At 46.2% G+C, this 11,442-nt stretch overlaps 2 protein-coding genes across 2 annotated transcripts; one reads left to right on the top strand and one right to left on the bottom strand.

Moving 5' to 3' along the window:
• Positions 1 to 4,421: 4,421 nt before the first annotated feature.
• Positions 4,422 to 5,995, bottom strand: F5J12DRAFT_965845 (GTP-binding protein). The gene is made up of 8 exons (XM_051750001.1): positions 5,858 to 5,995; positions 5,771 to 5,803; positions 5,571 to 5,717; positions 5,414 to 5,510; positions 5,161 to 5,364; positions 4,968 to 5,106; positions 4,823 to 4,922; positions 4,422 to 4,748 (listed from the first exon to the last, which is right to left on the bottom strand). Exons 1-8 carry the CDS (start codon positions 5,981 to 5,983, stop codon positions 4,734 to 4,736), a joined length of 861 nt encoding a protein of 286 aa, XP_051595497.1. The 5' UTR covers positions 5,984 to 5,995; the 3' UTR covers positions 4,422 to 4,733.
• Positions 5,996 to 6,428: 433 nt separating this feature from the next.
• F5J12DRAFT_860861 (SNF2 family N-terminal domain-containing protein) lies at positions 6,429 to 11,194 on the top strand. The gene is made up of 23 exons (XM_051746866.1): positions 6,429 to 6,479; positions 6,533 to 6,601; positions 6,825 to 6,962; positions 7,014 to 7,088; positions 7,140 to 7,216; positions 7,267 to 7,385; positions 7,433 to 7,530; positions 7,582 to 8,197; positions 8,251 to 8,334; positions 8,396 to 8,448; positions 8,502 to 8,543; positions 8,608 to 8,782; positions 8,833 to 9,001; positions 9,079 to 9,260; positions 9,324 to 9,393; positions 9,452 to 9,608; positions 9,671 to 9,822; positions 9,886 to 9,952; positions 10,012 to 10,117; positions 10,182 to 10,299; positions 10,351 to 10,454; positions 10,515 to 10,912; positions 10,976 to 11,194. Exons 1-23 carry the CDS (start codon positions 6,474 to 6,476, stop codon positions 11,084 to 11,086), a joined length of 3,186 nt encoding a protein of 1,061 aa, XP_051595496.1. The 5' UTR covers positions 6,429 to 6,473; the 3' UTR covers positions 11,087 to 11,194.
• The last annotated feature ends 248 nt before the right edge of the window (positions 11,195 to 11,442 follow it).

The following is an 11,442-nucleotide window of genomic DNA, read 5'->3' as shown; positions in this document are numbered from 1 at the left end:
ACTTTGGCCTAGAAGCGATCTCTTCAAGATGTGACATGCACAGCCTCCCCCTAATGTGATTCCAGTGCACTTTCCCAGTTCCTGACATTGCTTGACTCATACTTTGACATTCTGACTGTCTTTGACTCACCTATTGCCAATACTTACCAATCTTTTGACTTTGCTTACTGATTCTTCACTTTTTGGCTTACTTATCCTTACCAATGCTTACCAATGCTTTCCAAGACGATTACCCATTGCTTACATTCCTTACTCATCAGTTACCAATCACTTACCAAGTGTTTGCACCTTGTTTTCCATAGGCAACACCCCTGTACTGTATATAAGTCACTGTACTTAGGTAGCAAAAAAAAAAAAAGAGAAGACATCAGAGAGCCCCTCTTGCTCGCAATTTATCATCTCTCAGTAAATCATTCATCAGCTTCGATAGTTGAGACTTTATTAAGGGTCTAGCTATCATCTACTTCGCTTATCATCATCTATCATCCATATACTTCACCCCAAGCCCTCCCTGAGCTCAGTGCAGCTTAGGACATCGAATTAAGTCACCATCCATCCTTCTGTAGGCTGACAGCAGTCTACCCTATCGCTTTCTATCACATTCTTGCTCCCTCTTCGTCAGGAGCACCCCCAACCCTCAGCACTCATCTTTGAGTGTTGTAGCTCGCAAAAACCCTCCCAAAGAACAGGTTCTACCATCTAGGTACCACATAGGCACACCACCACTCGCTTTCATTGTCTTTTGTGTTGGTTTTGGTTGGTTTTCACCACTGAACCTCACTTTGACTCACACCATGCATGTCACATCTTGAAGAGATCACTTCCAGGCCAAAGTGGGATGACAGAGAGGCAGTGCTGATCTGATGCCAATATAGTACATCCAAAAGTGGACAGGGTGAGTCAGATGTCAACAGGGGTCAAGCTTTGGGGGTCTGTGGGGTGACAGGAGCATAGGGGATCACAACTTTCCCCCCCAAACCATCCTCTCAGTGAAGCAAATAAAAACTTCATGAATGAGGCTCTGTTGGAAGAGAGGATGAAGGGGGAGCATCTTCTGCTGTATCTTGCAACAAGGAGGCAAGATGTGCATCATACTTGTCATGGATGTGATCAGGGAGAGTGGAGAACAGTAGATTATACTGTAGCTGTTGCAATTTTGGAAGAATGATGGACGAGACCAGTATAAAGATGTTGCAGGGGGCAGGGAGGAAGGATCCATATGCTTCTTGGACTGGAGAGACTGAAACAACCACATAAGACCTTTCCAAGCAAATGACAGACCTGAGGCAACCAAAGAACATCCTCCTGGAGGTCATACTGACAAAAAGAACACGCTGTCCAAGCTGGATGGGCTGAGAGGGGGCAGATGAGGGTGGGATGTACCAGGACGCTTCAGGATGGAAGCTGGTAGGAACTCCTGGTAGATATATGTAGCCATGGTCCCTAGCAAAGGGGACAAGTGAAATGACTGATGTGGAGGCAGCCATATCAGAAGAATTAGTGAAATGAGTGTCTTTTGGAGGGAGTGCTGTAGAAATGTGTGGAGTGTGCAAATCCTTTCCAATCTTGGAAGGTAGGATCGCGTGGCTGAGCACTACAAGTGAGTGTGGGAATGGTTTCGGTGTCTGCAGAATTGGTGGAGATATGTCGAAAACTGGAATGCCATACACGGGTGCTTAAGAATTTTATTGGCACTTAACCTGCCGCCTCCTTTTTCTTTGGCATTGACAACTTGTTCTTGTGTGAGGGATGACTGCCGACATTGCTGGCTGTCCTTCCTCGCATGAGGGCTATGGTCTTCACCTCCATTCATCAGCTACATCCATGTCCACCTCACCAAACACCTTTGGTGTGTGACACCATGACATCGACCTCAGCGATCAAGGCATTTGCCTGAGCAAGAGCATCACCTAGTGCCAACATGAGCTCCAGAGGAGGAGTCAGTTCACAGTGAGGGGGAAGTGGATCAGCACCTCCTTCAACTGTGTAAGGCGGAACAGGATCTAGATCAGCTTGGTTGTCATGATCAGGAATAGCATGGAGAAAGTAGTTGGGAGGCAGAGCCTCAACCATAGGAGGGTGGAGACTGTTGTGAATGAGGCAGAGATCTGCCCTGATGGCAGCAGTGATGCATGCTCTTACCCAGTAAAGGTAGAGATCATGCCAGATAGGTCTGGCTAGCACAGAAACCCAGAAAGCTACTGAGGCTGCATACAACTCCCTAAAAGATCCATATCCTCCAAGTGAAAGATAAAAAATGGTCTGATAAAAAGCCACAAGAAGCAACACAATGAAAGTAACTAAGCTCCATCCTAGCACATCTAGGCCATCAAATGGCATGCTGATATGGCTGTTGCCAGAGATCAGTAAATGCTCATAAGACAATAGCACACCAATGGTTAGATGTCAGGGGCTCATAACCTATTGGCAGAGGAACAAGGATAAAGGGGAAAAGGGCAAGAGCTAAGACTGAGCACTTGCCTTTAGATTGGATAGAGCTTTGAGAAGTAAACAGTTTCTGAGTAGAGCTGTTGAGGCTCGTAGAACAGTTAGACTGAGAGTGAATTCACTGAGGGATACAGGTAGAAATCCCTTGGTTTATATACATGTAGGAATGCACACAGACCAGGTGACACATATGGTAAGTAAAGTTACTACCTACTATGTATAGTAATGAATGTCATGGAACATTGTGGAATGAGTGGAGCTAAGTGATGTCATTGTGGAGTAACTTAGCAAGCATGACATCATATGAGTAAAACTCATAGAATAAGCAGGTCTAGAACTGGTAATGAGAAACACATGTTAACTGGTATTTCCAAGCATGTATGTGGTATCTACTGAAAGCTATGAATTAGGTGGTTTGAACAAGACCAAAATCAGCAAGAAAAGTGCAGCCATGCCTGCAGGACATGGGTAATGATAGTAGATTCCTTCCCAAAAAGTCACATTAGTCACAAAAAGTCAAATAGTAAAGTGTTATTTTCCTGATGACACTTGACAACTTCAAAGACTATAACACTACTACATGAACATCTTGCAGCATGGTTTAAAGCCTCTGGGTTGAGTGTACTTGATGGTAGAAACTTGGAGCTGTATTTGTTGAGATGTGGCAAGCAATGAGCATGACTGCAACAAATACATATGTACACCTTATAATACCTGTACATAAGCACAGCCATGAGCATGGGTACTTACAGGTAGGGGTGTTCACCACTTGGTTCAGACATACTTCTGTGGTTGCATCCTGTATTTGTACATCAAATCAATGTATACAAGTGATCACAATGTTTTAAACTCCAAACATTCAAATCTGTAAAAAAAAACAGCAGAGATATGAATGTGTGTGTGACAAGCGCCAACATCACACTGATGCCAGGTACATTGCAGTGCAAACTGAATACTGAGCATGTGTTACAAATTGATGATAAGAAATAGTCCCTTACCTAGACATGTTACTCTTGATGTTTTAACCATATTCAGACTTTATTGGCCTTCAACAGGTTGTTTGCTGAAAAAATCTCAGGATAATAACTCTATAAATAGTGAAGATATCCACTTACACAGGTGATGCTCAGTGATGGTTCTGATAATAGCATCACATAAACCATCCATATCACCATTATGGTCATGAAAAGCTGCCTTGAAAGCTTTTGAAATGGCAGGCTGTATATTGGACCTGTTGTATTCCTCCACACTCAATAACAAAACCTCCTGCCAAAGACGTTGCCCTTGCTGCATTAAAAAGTAAGAATGCTCAGCAACAAGCAAGCATCCTAGAGCAGTGAGTATATCTTGTGTAGGCAATGGGAAACACTTACCAATGGCATGTTCAGCCATTGACTGGAGACTTGGGAACCTCCCCAACAAAGTGACATCTTTGGGCAGAGCTGGCATTTGGACAGCAGTATTGACTTTAAATTTTGACTAGTACTCTGTATGTTTGCCTTAGACAAAAAGGGGTATTAGGCCAATGCTTACAAGCTAGGAGTTTTAATGGTACATGTGTGACAAATATGGTCAAAGTATACATGGATGAGAAATGTAGCCAATTGTGGCTGCTATAAGGCTACACACCTCCTGCCATGGAAGGGGACACACCAAGGGCACCACCACACAATGATGATCATGCAACCACTCACATTCTGCCATAAAAGGTGGTTTAGGAAGTCCATAAAATGTAGCAAATATCAGGGGTAACAGAGTAGAAACACTTACAAGCTACAAGTCAAGTGGAACCCAAAGTATGGAAGTCAAGGGAATCAGCATCATCATGAACAGTGCAAGGTATTGCACTGAGCAGACTTCCAGCTGAACATACCATAAAATCACTCACCTCCTATCATGCCACCAATATCAAGATTGCAAGTGAGGCCATTGAGTAGACATCCAGTTAAACATGGCATGAAATCACTCACATTCTGTCATGCCACCAACATCAAGGGTGCAAGTGAGGCCATTGAGCAGACATCCAGCTAAGCATGGCATGAAATCACTCACATCCTGTCATGCCACCAACATCAAGGAGTGCAAGTGAGGCCATTGAGCAGACATCCAGCTAAACATGGCATGAAATCACTCACATACTGTCATGCCACCAACATCAAGAGTGCAAGTGAGGCCATTGAGCAGACATCCAGGTAAACATGCCATGAAATCACTCACATACTGCCATGCCACCAACATCAAGAGCATGAATGACCCTAGTCAGCAAATCCAGCATGGCCATGCCATTAATTACTCACACCCTGTTATTACATTCAAGGGAACATAAAATGTGAGTGTCATTCACTCCATATGTTGGAAGAATTTTGACACTTACACCACAATTTGGAAACCATTTCAGCAAGTCACTTTCCAATTCTTTTGCATACACCTGCAATCTTCCCTTGAAACCTAGCTCCATTCTGTCTCTCAATGTCCTTCAGAAGATCAGTATCTGCACCAAAATACACTTGCTTACTTACTTGTGCACAGCATATTGAACACAAAGTGCAATACTTGACTGCTGTGTTGATATAAGTAACCTTTGTAAACCTTCCTCATTCAACACATTTGCAGTGCAATGCATTAAAGCACTGCAGTCTGCACTCTCTTGATGCATCTCTGCCACCACCAGGAATTTTCAGTAGCACTATCTCTGAGTGACAAAATACCCACTTTGAAGTGTCACATATCCTTTATGTGGAAACTTGCACTTGCCAAGCTCATGTTGTATGTGTGCAAGCCACTTTTTCAACAATTCCTGTTCCTTTTCTGCAATCTCTTCATGTGCTCCTTCTATCTCCCAGCCTTCATCTTCAAGTTCTTCAATTGCATCCAGATTCAAGGTATCCACCTTTGTCAACAACACTATCAGAGGCACTAGGCAGGTCCTTAGTTATATGACAATCAACCCAGCAAAAGAATTCACCATGTCCTGTGTCACACTCATTGAAGAACTTCTGCTCAGCAGCAGTTACTGTCCTGTGGTTCTTAGTCATGGGGATGCAAAACCTACATTCTGTTGCCTTAGACTGTAGTCACGCACACTGCGTTCCTTACCAGATGGCATGTATTCATTCATTCACCTTCGGAGTGGCTGAACAGTCAACCACAAAGTCCTTCATTTGGTCAAACTCTTCTGCAGCCCCTGCTTCGAACCGACAAGAATCATGAAACACAAAGCCCAGGTTACTCTGAAAAATGAGCTCATGCTCAATTCTATGGTAGCCACACTGGGAGCATTGAGCATTCATATGAGTTTCCACGAGTCAATGTGGCATCTTACTGCCAAAGTGCCCTGCACAATAGTATCATCAATCTGAAAATTGTTAGATAGATGTCACAGGATTCTACCGACCCTATAGAACTATACCTTGTTTCCTTTTCCATCGAAGATCTCCGGATTTTCAGCAGAGTTGCACACTCTTTGGAGGATGGTAGTTTTACCGGCATTCGCTCTGCCCATGACCAGAACTCGAAAGTGCTCAACTTTTTTCATGTATTCTTGAGCCATCTCAGAATTGAGACGGTAAGCAGGTCCAGAAGACACAGTTGCTGTGATTTGGCATTAGACAATTGAGATTTCACGAAGAGCAACGATAATACCTTGCGGAGTATTCTTAATCTGAGGGGGAACTGGATTCACCACATCACCAATAAGATCGCTAGCTTCTGTGTCCCCACGTTAAGCATGTCATGTTTCGTAGGCTAGAACAATGTCATACCTGCAGCCGTTGCTTCAGCTGCAGCAGGAGCTATATTGCATGGATCGCTCCGGCTGGTGCGATTCGAATCACTGCCGAGCGACTTGAACCACTTCTTGATACGACCAGGAGCCATGTGAATGTAAGATACGATTCTGTGTACTTCACAGTACGGAGCGTATGCATGTCTAATCAGACCATTTCGGCCTATGATACACGCGACCTGTCACGCGTCACGTCACACCTGCCCTTGGAGTCCTCTTTCACCCTCTGCTGCCCGCCAAAATGACAGTGCGTCGTCTCTGCTTCACCGTGCTGTCAGGTTCACACATCTGTTTATGAAGGACTCCATAGTACCGATGGACGAAGACGTGCTGAGCGATGTTGTTCCCAGCAACATCGTCTCCCGTCAAGTAAGCGCTTCCCCCTGGCATTGGTCACATGTATTTCTCATGCACGCCCGTGATCTCCCTCCTTCGCAGGAAAGCGAAGGCGCAGACGACGGTGAGAGTGAATATATAGACGCCGACGCGAGCCCAGAAGAGGACTGAGTTACAGAGCGAAGAGGAGCTTGGGGTAGGTTCATTTCAATTCTCTCCTGTGCGCTGTGATCCTCGATCCAACACGCACGTCTAGGGACCGTCCACCAGCAAATCATCGCCTTCCAAGCTCGCTAAGATGCAGCAGATGGCAGAAAGACGTGAGAAAAAGCAAAAACGCAAAGCGGACGAGAGCCAGCTCCACGTTAAGAGGCAAGAGATGGATAAAGCCAAGGTACGTCCTGTACAAGCCAATCATCTTACAACTAACCCATAGTTGGATTAGATTGCGGATTCCGTCAAACGTTACTCTTACTTGCTCGGTCAAACCGATCTCTTTAAGCATTTTGTCGATATCAAGGTCGAACACGTTTTCGAACGTTTTAGTTATCTACTAATTTCTCGTCTGCAGAAAGCGCGCGATCCTCAGTACGCCGCACTCCTAGATGCTCAACCAAAGCAGAAGGGAAGAGGGCGTAAAAAAGCGGCGTGAGTGCTCTCTGTTGTCATCCGGCCGCTCTATTCTCATCCCTCCCTAGCGACCAGAGTGCCCGCCACAGAAAATCAGAGAAAGAAGAGGACGAGGAAATGTTGAAAGACGGCGAGCTTGCCGCTGAGGGGGACGACCAACCTTTCGTTTTCGAGGAATCACCCAGCTGTACGCCGTTCCGTAATTATTATGACTCCCAGCTCATAGCAACGTAGATATCAAGGGAACCATGAGGGGATATCAGTTACAGGGATTGAACTGGATGGTTTCATTACACCACAACGGTTTGAACGGCATCCTTGCAGATGAGATGGTACGCGATTGTGCTGGTAGTGTGCTCCCGTAACCTAACTAGTTTCGATAGGGCCTCGGGAAAACACTGCAGACCATTTCCTTCCTTGGCTATTTGAGGCACTATGGTTCAACTCAAGGTCCTCATCTCATCGTCGTACCTAAATCCACGTTGCAGAATTGGGCTCGCGAGTTTGAGCGGTGGACCCCGGATATAAACGTTGTAGTTCTAACGGGCACGAAGGAAGAACGTAGCGAGATCATCGCTGAGCGACTCATCCCACAGGATTTCGACGTTTGTGTGACGTCATACGAGATTTGTCTCATCGAAAAGTCTGCTCTGAAAAAGTTTTCGTTCGAGTACATCGTCATCGACGAAGCGCACCGTATCAAGAACGTAGACTCCATCCTGGCGCAGATCGTTCGCTCGTTCATGTCTCGTGGACGGCTGTTAATCACCGGTACTCCACTTCAGAATAACTTGAAGGAGTTGTTCGCACTGCTGAACTTCATTTGCCCCGAGATTTTTTCAGACTACGCAGATCTTGACGCTTTTCTCCATAAAGACGATAGCGGTACTGGGAATGAAGAAGAGAGGAGCAAGAAGGTCGTCGAAGCGCTGCACAAAATCTTGCGACCGTTCCTTCTCCGACGGGTCAAGTCCGACGTTGAGAAGAGTCTTTTGCCTAGCAAGTATTCCTTTGGTGATCAATTTTATCGAAAGCTTATGCTTGTATCCCAGAAAAAGAAATAAACATTTATGTTGGTATGACAGAGATGCAGCGCAAGTGGTACCGCTCGGTTCTGGAAAAGGACATCGATGCCTGTTAATGGTATACCTTTCATATCTGGTGTGATTCTGTTCTTGGACTGAGCACGCCCCGTAGGTTTAACTGGGAAGAAAGAAGGGAAGACGCGACTGATGAACATGGTCATGCAGGTAGGTCATTCTGTGAAGTCGAACACCTACGCTGTGCCTAACGGGCCCTCGAGCTTCGCAAAGTGACGTGTCACCCCTATCTCTTTGATGGAGCTGTGAGTACACTTCGTGGTGATACTGGTTCCTCTTTACTCTCTGACCCTGATGTCGACGCCCTAGGAACCCGGTCCTCCATATACGACGGACGAACATATCATCGAGAACTGTGGGAAGATGATTATTCTGGATAAACTTCTCAAGTCAATGAGGGCTAAAGGCTCGCGCGTGCTGATCTTCTCGCAAATGAGCCGCGTGCTCGATATCCTAGAGGACTACTGCCTCTTCCGTGGTTTCAGTAATGTGTACCCTGTCGTTTGACGCTCCGAGTTGCTGACCAATATGCAGAGTACTGCCGTATCGATGGTAGTACGGCCCACGACGAGCGAATCGTGGCGATCGATGACTACAACAAGCCGGAGAGCGAGAAATTCATATTCCTTCTCACAACCCGAGCGGGTGGTCTTGGTATCAACTTGACGACTGCTGACATCGTAATCCTGTATGACAGTGATTGGTGCGTTCGCTCAACCCGGTCTTTGGGTGCATTTTGCATGGATGGAGAGCTTATGCAGCGGGTTTAACGACATGCAGGAACCCACAGGCTGATTTACAGGCGATGGACCGTGCACATCGGATCGGGCAATCAAAGCAGGTGTATGTTTTCCGGTTCATCACGGAAGATACCGTCGAAGAGCGAATGCTGGAGCGTGCAGCACAGAAATTGCGTCTCGACCAACTCGTCATCCAGCAGGGGCGCCAGCAGCAATCGAAAGGCGAGTTACGGGCCAGTCCTCCTATTTGATATCGTGGCTAATGTTTTTTCTCTCTTTTCCCAGCTGCGTCGAAGGAAGAGCTTTTGGAAATGATTACGCATGGGGCGGAGAAGATAATCAATTCTAGGGATGAGTGGGTCTCGTGGTCGCGGCGTAACCATTCCCTGTGTTGATTGGCACGCTTTGAACAGCCTCCTAATTAACGATGACATCGATGCGATCATCAAACGTGGAGAAGAGCGTACACTGGAGCTGAACAGTCGCTATGAGGGCCTGAACCTAGAAGATTTGAGCAATTTCAAGTCGGATAGCACTGTCCAACAATGGGAGGGTGAAGACTTTAGGGCTGTACGTCGATGTTCATGCGTTCTTGTCTGGGACATTTTCAAACAGACTAACCATGCCTACAGCGTAAGGGACTTAATCTCAATATCTCGCTGTCAAAGCGTGAGCGGAAGACGAACTATTCTGTGGATAGCTACTTCAAGGATACATTACGAGCTGGACCCTCGAAGCCCGAAAAAGCTCCGAAGTTGCCTCGCGCACCCAAGCAGGTTCAGATGTGGGTGCCCGTTCCTGTGCTTCGGTGTGGAGTCGCTACTGACACAGGGCACGTCCTATCTAGCCAGGACTTTCAGTTTTTCAACCCAACACTGGCGCAGCTACAAGAACGGGAGCTCGCCGTTTTCAAGGTATGTTACCCACAACACTTCCTAAGTGGCATTGAGCACGAAATCTTTGATATGGATAGCGTACGAATAACATTCCTGCGACACTCCGAGAGTCACAAGGTCCTGAGGACACACCTGAGAAGCTTGAAGCGGAACGTGCGACTGCTCAAGAATTCATAGATACCGGTGCGTCTGATATACTGTTACGTCGTCCGGTACTGATACTTATTTTCTCTTTATTCCTGGTTAGCTGAGCCTCTCACGGAGGAAGAGCAAGTACTTAAGGAACGGTACCTCGCAGAGGGATTCCACGACTGGAGTCGAAGAGATTTCCAGCAGTTTGTTCGTGCACTGGAGACATACGGATGGTACGTTGCTTATTATGGTGTCACGAACCTCCTTGTTTCAACGCCTCTCAGGACAGATGACTATGAATTACTTGCGTCAGAGATACAAGACAAGAATGCGAAGCAGGTTAAAGAATACTATTTGCATTTCAAGAAACACTGGAAGGAATTATCTGGTCTGTCGTTTCGCTTCCGCACGGTTTCAAGTCGATTAGCTGAATATCATTCCTTCGCAGAACACCCTCGTATTGCTGCGCGCATCGCTGAAGGTGAAGCGAAGAGGAACAAACGTTCCAATCTTGAAGCGCTTCTTGCTAAAAAGATTGCAAGTGTCCAACACCCGATGCAAGAACTTGAGCTCAACTACCCTACGACGAAAGGGAAGGTTTATTCGGAGGAAGAGGATCGGTATCTACTGGTTCGATTGCACCACTATGGTATGAGCACTGAGGACGCGTACGAACGTATCCGGAGAGATATATCGGAGTTCCCTGTTTTCCGCTTTGACTGGTTCTTCAAGAGCAGGAGTACGCAAGAATTGCAGAGACGGTGTAATACGCTCTTAGGTATGATAGAGAAGGAGGCGGAGGCTCAAGCACAACAGGAGGGTAAATCCAAGAGTGGACGGAGTAAGGTATGTTGGTCGACTTTTTTTATAGGGATCCTGTCACAGAAATTGATACGTACTGCTCGCTAGAAACGGGGAATAGACGATGCACAGAAGGACGAGGATGCGAAAGAGTCGAGATCGCCGTCGCCTGTCCCCGCTCCCGCGCCGAAGAAGGGGACAAAGAAGAAGAGGACGTAGCACCTGAGTGGACTTTATGACAGCCCTTCAGTTGCCATTCTTCGTGCCTGTTGTACACTTGGTATATTAGATGGATCTATTATGTTACTCCTCACCTCTCCTCTGAACGTGCTGAGCGCTAAAAGCATTGGTATGTAGACAATGCCATCCTAGCTACTGCTACAGTGACGAGTGGCAGGATGATCATGAAAGGATGTTTCTGCGCAGGAATAAATATGACACCTCTCTTTGTTGGCACTGTTCCTGATGCAAGAATGAGTTTATGCAACCTGCCCGACCCTAGGGCACATTTAAACCCTAGCCCTAGCACAGATATATATATGGAAATATAACCCCTATCTAATGTTATCCCATGT

The sequence above is a fragment of the Pisolithus orientalis genome, assembly GCF_024613125.1.
Source record: "Pisolithus orientalis strain OTSU chromosome Unknown F5J12scaffold_53, whole genome shotgun sequence".
NCBI lineage: Eukaryota > Fungi > Basidiomycota > Agaricomycetes > Boletales > Pisolithaceae > Pisolithus > Pisolithus orientalis.
Note: the sequence above shows the minus strand (reverse complement) of the source record. Positions and strands in the feature narration are given on the sequence as shown.

Excerpts from the sequence above, each read along its gene's own strand:
- F5J12DRAFT_965845 (XM_051750001.1), bottom strand. The coding sequence starts at position 5,983 with ATGAAAAAAGTTGAGCACTTTCGAGTTCTGGTCATGGGCAGAGCGAAT. Across the intron at positions 5,718-5,770 it reads TTGTGCAGGGCACTTTGGCA|TGTGGCTACCATAGAATTGA; the intron begins GTAAGATGCCAC and ends CAATGCTCCCAG. Across the intron at positions 5,365-5,413 it reads TGAGTGTGACACAGGACATG|TGCCTCTGATAGTGTTGTTG; the intron begins GTGAATTCTTTT and ends GGACCTGCCTAG.
- F5J12DRAFT_860861 (XM_051746866.1), top strand. Across the intron at positions 9,823-9,885 it reads GCACCCAAGCAGGTTCAGAT|CCAGGACTTTCAGTTTTTCA; the intron begins GTGGGTGCCCGT and ends CGTCCTATCTAG. Across the intron at positions 10,118-10,181 it reads TCAAGAATTCATAGATACCG|CTGAGCCTCTCACGGAGGAA; the intron begins GTGCGTCTGATA and ends ATTCCTGGTTAG.